Genomic DNA, 10,698 nt, shown 5'->3' on the forward strand with positions numbered 1-10,698 from the left:
TGTAATAAGTAATGGGAGCTTATCTCCACCACAACCACGGGCTATGACAATTTTAAGAAGCCAAAGGTACTATAACACGTCGCAGAAAGTAAAGATCAGATGGTTGATGGAAATTATACACAAGATCCACCATCTAGTTAGTAACCATAATTTCTTCATTACAGTAAAAAAAATCCTCTACTACCCGTCCTACTAAGATCGGGAGCACATCAAGGACAGAAGGGCAATCAGCATCTTTCATCGACTTGCCCTTACTGCCAAAGTGCACATGGTACCAGATTTCAAAAGAAGGCTGAGCAAGCAATTTCCTGGACAGAGAAAATGTTTCAAGACACACTCTAAGCTCAATAGGCTGGGTGGGGTGAAGAAATACCCCAAGTGGACTCCCAAGTGCATAGGTGCTTAACGGTTAAGAAGCATCTGATGTTTAGGACTTTTCCAGGAGCACATGGAGGCCAAGCACTACAATGGAAGGAGCATGATAGAATTCAAACAGGATGCACCTGCCCTGCAAAGCTTCAATTATCCCTTCTGTGGCATGGTTTGCAAATCCAACATAGAAAGAAAGAAAAAGATCAGGTTTAGTTGTTACATGTCCACCAAAACATACAGTGAAAATGCATTATTTGTAACAAACCAAATTGATGATTCAAATTAAAAATAAATCTGCAGGTGTTGAAAATCAAAGTAATATGCACAAAATGCTGGAGGAACTCAACAGGCCAGGCTGCATCTATGGAAAAGAGTAAACAGTCAACGTTTCGGGCCGAGACCCTTCATCAGGACTGGACTCAGCCTGAAATTATGATGATTCAAATAGCAGGGTGTGACTAATGTCCTGAGCTGTGTATAATTCAATGCAAGAAGTATAGGAAAGGCAGATAAGCTCCGCATGGATCAACACATGGAATTATGATATTGAAGCTATTAGTGAGACTTAGCTGCAGGAGGGGCAGGGCTGGCAGCTCAATATTCCAGGGTTCCATTATTTTAGATGTGACAGAGCAGGAGGGATTAAAGAATGGTGTTACTAGTTCAGGAAAATGACATGACAGTGCTCAGTCAGAACAGACTGGAGAAGTTGTCTGGTGAGGTATTATGGAACTGAGGAATAAGAAAGGTATGACCAGGTTAATGGAGCTATATTGCAAACCAGTCCATGGGTTTTAGAGGAGCAAATCTGTAGTTTGCAGACTGTTGCAAGAAACATAAGGTTCTTGTTATAGTAGAGAAGTTCACTTTTCACAGATTGACTGGTATTCCCATACTGTAAAAGGACTAGATGGGATAACAGTTTGTCAGATGTATTCAGGAAAATTTCCTTAATCAGTATGTAGAAGTCCTAGTGAGAGAGTGTGTGATACTTGATCTGCTATTAGGAAATGAGACAGGGCAGGTGACAGAAGGGTAGGGGATTGCTTTGCATTCAGTGATCATAGTGCCGTTAGTTTCAAATTAAGTTTGTAAAAAGTTAGGTCTCATTCACAGGTTGAGATTCTAAATCGGTGAAAGGCCAATTTTGATGGTATCAGAAGGGATCTGGCAAGTGTGGATTGGGACAGGCTGTTTTCTGGCAAAGATGTAATTGGTAAGTGGGAGGTCTGCAAAAGTGAAATTTTGAGAGTTTAAAGCTTGTACGTGCCTGTCATAATAGGAGGTCAGGATAACAGGTTTAGGGAAACTTGGTTTTCAAGAGATATTCAGAATCAGAATCAGGCTTATTATCACCGGCACATGATGTGAAATTTGTTAATTTAGCAGCAGCAGTTCAATGCAATGCATAATCTAGCAGAGAGAAAAAAAAATAAAATAAAATAGATTTTTTAAAATGTGCAAAAATAGAAATACTGTATATTTTTTAAAAAACTAGGTAGTGGCCAAAGCTTCAATGTCCATTCAGGAATAAAATGACAGAGGGGAAGAAGCTGTTCCTGAATCGCTGAGTGTGTGCCTTCAGGCTTCTGTATCTCCTATCTGATGTTAACAGTGAGAAAAGGACATGTCCTGGGTGCTGGAGGTCCTTAATAATGGATACAGCCTTTCTGAGACACCGCTCCCTAAAGATGTCCTGGGTACTTCATAGGCTAGTGCCCAAGATGGAGCTAACTAGATTTACAACCTTCTGCAGCTTCTTTTGGTCTTGTGCAGTAGCCACACCATACCGGACAGTGGTGCGGCCTGCCAGGATGCTCTTGATATTGATGCCCTGGGTAAGGAAAAAAAGGGTGCATAGTAGGTACAGGCAGGGTAACAATAAATGAGGTGCTTATGGAGTATAAGAAATGAAAGAGAACACTTGAGAAATCAGGAGGGCTAAAAGAAGGGTCTTGGCCCAAAACATCAACTATACTCTTTTCCATAGGTGCTGCCTAGCCTGCTGAGTTTCTCCAGCATTTTGTGTGTGTTGCTTGGATTTCCAGTATCTGCAGATTTTCTCTCAGTTAAATTGGATTAGACATTGGCTTTGTGGGAGAAGCCAGAGTGGGAGTAGATGGTTGCCTCTCTGACTGGAAGCCTGTGACTAGTGGAGTGCTGCAGAGATCAGTGCTGGGTCTGTTGTTGTTTGTCATCTATATCAATGTTCTGGATGGTAATGTGGTTAATAAGATCAGCAAATTTGATCTTGGGGTGTAGTAAACAACGAGGAAGACTATCAGAGCTTGTAGTGGGATCTGGACCAGCTGGAAAAATGGGCCAAAGAATGGCAGATAGAATTTAATGCAGACAAGTGTGAGGTGTTGCACTTTGGTAGGACCAGTCAGAGTAGGTCTTGCATAGTGAATGGGAGAGTACTGACAACTGTTGTAGAACAAATGGATCTGGGAATACAGATCGATAATTCATTGAAAGTGGTGGCACAGATAGATAGGGCCATAAAGAAAGCTTTTGGTACATTGGCCTTCATATATCAAAGTATTGAGATGGAATGTTATGTTGAAGTCATAAATGACATTGAGACCTAATTTGTATTGTGTGTAGGTATTCCTACCTACAGGAAAGATATAAATAAGGTTGAAAGAGTACAGAGAAAAATCACAAGGATGTTGCTGCGACTGGAGAACTGAACTCTAAAGGAAGACTGAAAAAGTTAGGACTTTATTCCTTAGAACATAGAAGATTGAGAGGAGATTTGACAGGTGTACAAAATTATGAGGGGTATAGATAGGGTAAATGTAAGCTGGCTTTTTCCACCAAGGTTAGGTGGGACTACAACTAGAGGTCATACGTTAAGGGTGAACGATGAAAAGTTTAAGGGGAACATGAGGGAAAACTTCTTCACTCAGAGGGTTGTGAGAGTGTGGAATGAGCTGCCAGCGTAAGTTGTGCATTTAAGCTCAATTTCAATGTTTAAGAGAAATTTGGACAGGTACATTACATGGATGATAAGGGTATGGAGCTCTATGGTCCCAGTGCTGGTCTATGGGAGTAGATAGTTTAAATGGTTGGGCACTGACTAGATGGGCTGAAGGTCCTGTCTGTGCTGTACTTTGACTGGGGATTATGTTGGGCAGCCTGCAATTGTTGCCATGCTTCTTCCGCTGGTGCAGAATGCCCAAACTCACTAACCCTAACCGTATGTCTTTGAAATGTGGGAGGAAACCCGTGGGGTAACGGAGAATATACTCACTCCTTCCAGACAGTGGCAGGAATTGAACCAATTGATTATCACTGGCACTGTAAAGCAATGCGCTAAACTCTACACTACTGTGCTGTCACTGGTTGCCTTTTAATAAATAGAAAAGCTATTCCTGACCCCAAGCTTCTGACAAAGAAGAAAAGTCCATTTTCAATCAGCAGACACATCATATTCAATAGTGGAGCTCCTAAGTTGTACATTTACATTGCAGTGTCTGGGCTCCTCTCTCCAGGAAGAGCAGGAGGTGACTATGAAAGGGAAAGCAATAAGTTCATTGGGAAAACTCAGGACAGACTTTTCACAGATTAGCTAGAATATGGATCAAATTCCCACATGGAGTAGCTGAGATATAGCATGGATGTGTTTCAAGATAAACAAGGAAGAGTATAGGGATTAGCATTAGATGAAGGAGAAGGACAGAAAGAAGCTTACAGGAGCATAAATCCAGATTGCCTGTGAAATTTCATGTAACTCTGAGTTTAATTAAGTAATCCAAAGACTTTAATTACTGTAACACAACAGTGTTCACTAACTGCCAGTTCTATTGTTCTCAATAACTGTCTAAAATTGAATCAGACAAACTAATTGCACCACCAGTAATGATGTTTATCACCCTCGCCCTGCCCATCTGGCACTGAAAACCTTACCCGTTGTGTCTGGATAATTGATAATTAAATAATTAGTGCTCTCCTAACCAGAAAATGATGGTTGTAAAATCCATCAGTTGGTCATCTGAAACTCTGCTGTCCACACCCTAAACCAGCACTGTTCTTCTTTCCCTTAAAGCTCCCAGTTTAAAAAAATCTTAATTATAAGATTATTTTCATCTCAAATCCATCCATGGTATCACTCCCCTTTCTAATTCTGGAATCTCCTCCAGCCACCCAACTTTCTAATATCTCTGTATCAGTCCACTTCTGGCCTCTCGAACAATTCTAATTGTAATCACTCTATCTTCTACCATCATGTCACCAGTTCTGTTGCCATTCCGCCCCCCCCCCCCCATATGTTTCCATTCCCTTTTGGCCATGGACCTTAACATACCCCTTAGAAAGTCAAATATTGCTTGCAAGCACAGCTGTTGCAGCACCTTGGGATGTTTTACTACGACTAATGGTGCTATACAAATTATTATTGTTGTTGAGGGAGGTGGAAAAGCTAGCTACGTTAGTGTTAGGTACTGAATAATTTTTTCTCATTGTACAGTATCTCAGTCAGTCTTCATTTGCTGTCCTGTCTGGTAGTTGAATGCAATATTTAATAACTGAAAATTTGACAGGATCTTGCTCTGAAAAGTAATAATCGTAAATAGTCAGTAAATCAAACTTCATTCCATTTTAGTCATATGATTGTTAAATTATATTTTCTGATTTTTCTGCAGTTGAATTCTACTGATTATATTTGAATGATATTGTAAGCTGTCATTCTTGGTAAATGATTAAAGACAGAAAAAGTAAAACCTGTGAATTCTAAAGGAAAGAATGTGTTTTCTCTTCACAGGTGTGGTGATATGATTGTCGCAGTGAATGGACTCTCAACAGCAGGCATGAGCCATTCTGCACTTGTCCCAATGTTGAAAGAACAACGAAACAAAGTAACGTTAACAGTCGTATCATGGCCTGGAAGCCTTATTTAAATCAAACTAAGCAATTGCAAATCATGCCTTCTACCAGACCTTTAGATTCAAATACAAAAGAAATTCACTGAGCATTTTAATCAATCAGCAACCAGAAAGATATAAATCTCAAATGTTCTGTTCTGTAAATGTTTTGAATACAGTGGATTCCGGTTAATTGTGACACATCAGGACCAGTACATTTTGGCCAAATTAAGCAGCTGCTTCAATTAGCCGAAGTTTCATGGATTAAAAAAGGTATAAAAAGATAAACTATCCTTCAATTGAGTAACAAATAATGTATTTAAATAAAATACAGAACAAATTAGAATACTAACAATACTGCTACAGTACTATAAAACTGTATATTCGTTCCTAATTGTTATCAATGGATCTGTAGATAATGGACAATGTGATCGCCAGTTTCATCCTTCAAATCTTCATTTTCATTGGAACATTCAAGATGATTGTCAATACCTTCAAATTCTTCATAGTTACTAACTTGTTGAAGTAGCGAAAGCATTTCATTTTTCACTTCCAGTCGCTTCTGGCATCTCCAAGCCTGAATGCTTGAAATCACAGTGAGCAAAACCGTTCTGAATTATCTTGCTGTTTATTTCTCACCAACTATCAGTGACAAAGGTCACTTCTTTTAGAACATAAGTGCACACAACTGATGCTATTTAAGAACTTTGTTCTAAGCATGGTGTTGTGTCTAACAGCCACACAAGTGCACGCATCTGACGCTAGTTGAAAACTGCTCGGCAACAGTCCCTTGCCCTAATAAATGGCACAGTGTCCCAAGTAAATGAAGGGAATCCTGGCTATTTTCTGGATGGCACAATTGGTCAGAATCAATTGTTTACTAACATTTGATATAATCATATAACATCAATTATAACTAACATTATAAATTCAACTATATGATCAGAATATCTCATTGTGATTTTAAATCAGTATTCTTATTTCATGGAATTTAAAAATACACCAGTTCAAGATGATCAAAAATTACATAATTAGATATATATGTAACATATCTTAAAAGCCTTAACAGATAAATTTCTGACAGTTACAGTAGTCCAAGCCTTGTGACTTTTGAACCTCATGCTACCATGAATGTAGCTTCAATGTGAAATAAGTACTAGAAATAGAATATAGCTAGTGTTATGATCCATTTTGATGAATTATTGCACAAGCTCATTAATATGGGTATACTTAAGTTTTACTTTGATGTATTTTGTTGAAGGATAGTAGTTAGTAATACTTGCATCATGGGGAAATATTAACTTCCAAAACTTTGCAATATTAGATGGGAATAAAACATAATAAATTAAAATATTCAAATATATATGTGTACAATGATCCAATTTAACAGTTAACATAATCATTTTAGAAGTTCAAGCCGTGAATTTTCTGTCAAATTGAGACTGCCTATTTTAATCTATGAGTTAATGTTTTCTATTTTAACTGAGTTTTTAAGGGTTTTCCTGGTTTATTTTTTAATCTCCTTATAGCAGTTGCATTAATGATTTACTGATTTATTGAAAGATTTTACAAAAATTATAATCAAATAAAAATTTCTGAGACTATCAGTAATATAAAACAGGCTTTTGTTACATATGCACTTTCATATGATTACATGAACTTTATACATAAAAACATTTTAAAAGCATTCTTGCAAAATGAAACAATAAAATTTTGGAAATGCATGTGGGCAGTCGGCACTTAAAAAAACTGATGTTTCTCACCCTTTTACTGAAGTCTTTAAAAAAAAATTACACACTAAACTAGTCACCCACTCCTGTCCCTCATTTCCATAATGAAGATTTGTTTGACTATTTACAAAACTTCATTTTTATTTTCAATTTCCTTCATTCATGTTTTTATATCCTTCATATCTAAGATAAGACAGTTATTGTATTTCTTTCTGTAGCTTAAGTAAAGTTAATGATTGAAAGCATTACACGACTCTCACTATTTCTTATATTCAGGGCATAAAGTTAATTGAGAGCCACTTATAAACAATACCTTTGGATATGTTAAGATTTTAGTATACTTCAAATATTCACTGATGTAATGCTGGTACAAATAAGATCTGTCACCACTAATTTGCACTTTTTACCGAGTTCATCATTAAAGCAGTAAATTGCAAGACAGGAGAGCCCTTTAATAGTACTGAAGAAATCTAAGAGTTATTAATACACCTCGGGTATTAGGAAAACCAATTCATATCATTAATGCTTGGATTAAGTGCTATAATAAGCTTTTAGAAAAAGAAAGTAAGTGTCAGACACAGCTGTGACTACACTTTGGGGGAAAAAATGAACCAGGAAAGAGATATTAAATTGCGAGGTAAATTTACAAGTTGGCTTTCAATTGCAAATAATGTAGGAAGAAATGGATAGTCAAAAGGAAATATCTCTAAATGGTTGAGGCTAGGTATTTTGTGAAGACCTCAAATAGGTAAGTTAATACTTTGTGTATTTATTTATTTTTAAATGATACAGCGCAGAGTAGGCCCTTCCAACCCTTTGAGCCACACTGCCTCAGTAACACCGCACCCCCCCCCCCCCCAGACAACCCCAATCAAACCTATCCTAATCGCAGGACTGTCAACCTATGATCAATTAACCTACCCTATATGTCTTTGGACTATGGAAGGGATGGACCATGCAGGGAAAATGCATGCATTCCATGGGAAGGACACACAAGGACTCCTTACATACAGCACTGGAATTGAACTCCGACCTCTAATGCCCCAAACTGGAACAGCGTCCTACTGACCACTATGCTACCATGGGGCAGGGTAAAGAGAGAAAAAAATTAATGTGAACTATGAAATGGGAGTGGTTAGTGAATGAGAAAACAAAAACCATTCTATCTTCTAATTAATCCAAAACGATTGAAGATTATTTAATAGCCCAAGAACATACAGTATCCCAGCCTAACTCACTAGTTCTATGGCAAGAGCAGGCTGTCAGAATTTTGAATTTGAATTTTTCTAAGAATTTAACTGTTTAAGCAGTGACGGTGTGATATTGTACACCACCTAGATATTTTGTAAAGTTATGTTTGAATTAATTCAGTGCAACAGGAAATGGGGGCTCCTGCCCACTCCCGACATGCAGAGGAGCCAGAACAGATGGCAATGCATGCTTACAAATATGCATGGTGATGCTGGGATTATTTAAAAAGTACAGATAACACTTTTACCTAGGCCTGCCAAATAGACAGTGATCTGAAAGTGGTACCTAAAGAAGGAGGTTTGAATTGAGATTTCAAACAAATGCACCAAGTTTATGGTTAACACTGGTTTGAGCTATGACTAATTCTAGTCTAAAATTCTCATTAAAAAACCTACAAATAACATTCATATCTGATGAGCAAAAATTTCTTTTATGCATTGGAAACCTAGCTGACTTGGTCTTTCTCAAAATGTTGAAATTTGAATTTTAACTCACTATATAAACCATCTAGAGTAGAAGCTTTTAACATTTTTTTCCCCAACATGCCAATTTGGAGGGGCTCAGCCTTAATTAATTCAATATTTGCTACCCAGAGCAGTAGTTGGTTCATGAAGTCCAACATTTTTAACTGTAGTATTGTGGGTAATTCAGCTGTGCACGGAGAGAGGTGCAGAGTGCAAGGGCTAAAGTAAGTAGAATAGGCATATGTTCCTGCAGCCTAAATCCAAAATGGTGGCAGAGTCAAGGATGTCACAACACAATTGACTTTTCTAAAGAAAGACTCAAATAGCAAGAGCTCTTGGGGTTATCTATATAGATAAAATGAGAGAAGTTGTGTTATATGAATTTAGGGAGCTAGGTAGCAGTTTAAAGAACAACAAGATATTCAAGGTCATAATATCTGGGTTATTTCCGGTGCCATATGCTAGGGAGCATTGGAATAAGATGAACCCCTGGCAGAAGAGGCAGTGCAAGTGGGAAAGCTTTAGATTTCTGGATCATTAGAACCATTTCTGGAGAAGGTGAGGCCTGTAAAGGACCAGCAGATTGCATTGGAATCATAGTGAGTCACAACCTTTTAGGGAGGTTTGTTGGTATAGTAGAGAGGATTTAAACCAATTTGGGGGGGGTGGGTTGGGGCATGGAAAGATACAGTCAAATATAGAAGTGAAATTATGTCACCACATCAGGCTGGATGTAGAAAGGCCTGATGAAGCAGAGCACAGGAGAGCAAGTTTAAATTCCGTCTATGGAGACTGAACTGCAGTTGATCAACATGTGGGAATATGGCATTATTACTTTCACAGGGGCATGCTTACAAGAAAGGCAATGGCTAGCGACTCAACATTGCTAATGCATAGGATCTTAAGGCTGGATTAAGAGCATGTATAAAAAAGGTAACGTTAGTCAGAGTCCATTACTGAAGTAATGAGGGAAGTTACCTTTGAAGTCCCTCAAAGAGCTTAGAAACAAAAAGGGGGTGATCACTCTCCAACATGCTACAAGCCTCACAAATGTTGGGGGTGGCAGGGGCGGGGTTAAAGGAGCAGATATAATAATAGAGTTATAGTAGTGAGAGATTTCAACTTCCTCAATGTTAACTGGGGTTGCCTTAGTGTAAAAGACTTGGATGTGGAGTTTTTCCAAAGCATCCAGGAGACCTGTTTGAGTCAGGTACGTAGGTAGTCCAGCTAGGAAAGAGGCAAAACTGGACCTAATCTTAGGAAATGTAACTGGGCAAATGTTTGGATGTCATTTGGAGATTGTGAGTATATCCTAAGTGTCATGGTAGTTATGGAAAAGAATAAAAAAGGACCAGAAATGAGTGTCCTGGATTGGAAGAAAATGTGGTTAAATTAGTATTTCTCATTTATATTCAAGTCAAGTCACTTTTTATTGTCATTTCAACCATAACTGCTGGTACAGTACATAGTAAAAATGAGACGTTTTTCAGGACCATGGTGCTACATGAAACAGTACAAAAACTACACTGAACTACGTAAAAACAACACACAAAAAAACTACACTAGGCTACAGACCTACCCAGGACTGCATAAAGTGCAGGCGTTACATTAAATAATAAACAAGACAATAGGCACAGTAGAGGGCAGCAAGTTGGTGTCAGTCCAGGCTCTGGGTATTGAGGAGTCTGATAGCTTGGGGGAAGAAACTGTTACATAGTCTGGTCGTGAGAGCCCGAATGCTTCAGTGCTTTTTCCCAGATGGCGGGAGGGAGAAGAGTTTGTATGAGGGGTGTGTGGGGTCCTTCATAATGCTGTTTGCGGATGCAGCGTGTAGTGTAAATGTCTGTAATGGCGGGAAGAGAGACCCCGATGATCTTCTCAGCTGACCTCACTATCCACTGCAGGGTCTTGCGATCCGAGATGGTGCAATTCTGGAACCAGGCAGTGATGCAGCTGCTCAGGATGCTCTCAATACAAGCCCTGTAGAATGTGATGAGGATGAGGGGTGGGAGATGG

The 10,698-nt window shown here is 38.6% G+C and overlaps 1 protein-coding gene across 2 annotated transcripts in view; it reads left to right on the forward strand.

Annotated features, from left to right (window-relative positions):
- The window catches only part of lnx2a (ligand of numb-protein X 2a), a 117,605-nt gene extending 108,285 nt beyond the window's left edge, over window positions 1-9,320 (forward strand). Inside the window, exon 10 of one of the 2 annotated variants that reach the window (XM_059964141.1) lies at window positions 5,138-9,320. In XM_059964141.1, coding sequence (XP_059820124.1) covers window positions 5,138-5,273 — 136 coding nt within the window. In that variant the 3' untranslated portion in view covers window positions 5,274-9,320. The remainder of the gene's footprint in view (window positions 1-5,137) is intronic. The other variant, XM_059964142.1, reaches the window with a different exon arrangement.
- The last annotated feature ends 1,378 nt before the right edge of the window (window positions 9,321-10,698 follow it).

Source organism: Hypanus sabinus, chromosome 3, assembly GCF_030144855.1.
Source record: "Hypanus sabinus isolate sHypSab1 chromosome 3, sHypSab1.hap1, whole genome shotgun sequence".
Lineage (NCBI taxonomy): Eukaryota > Metazoa > Chordata > Chondrichthyes > Myliobatiformes > Dasyatidae > Hypanus > Hypanus sabinus.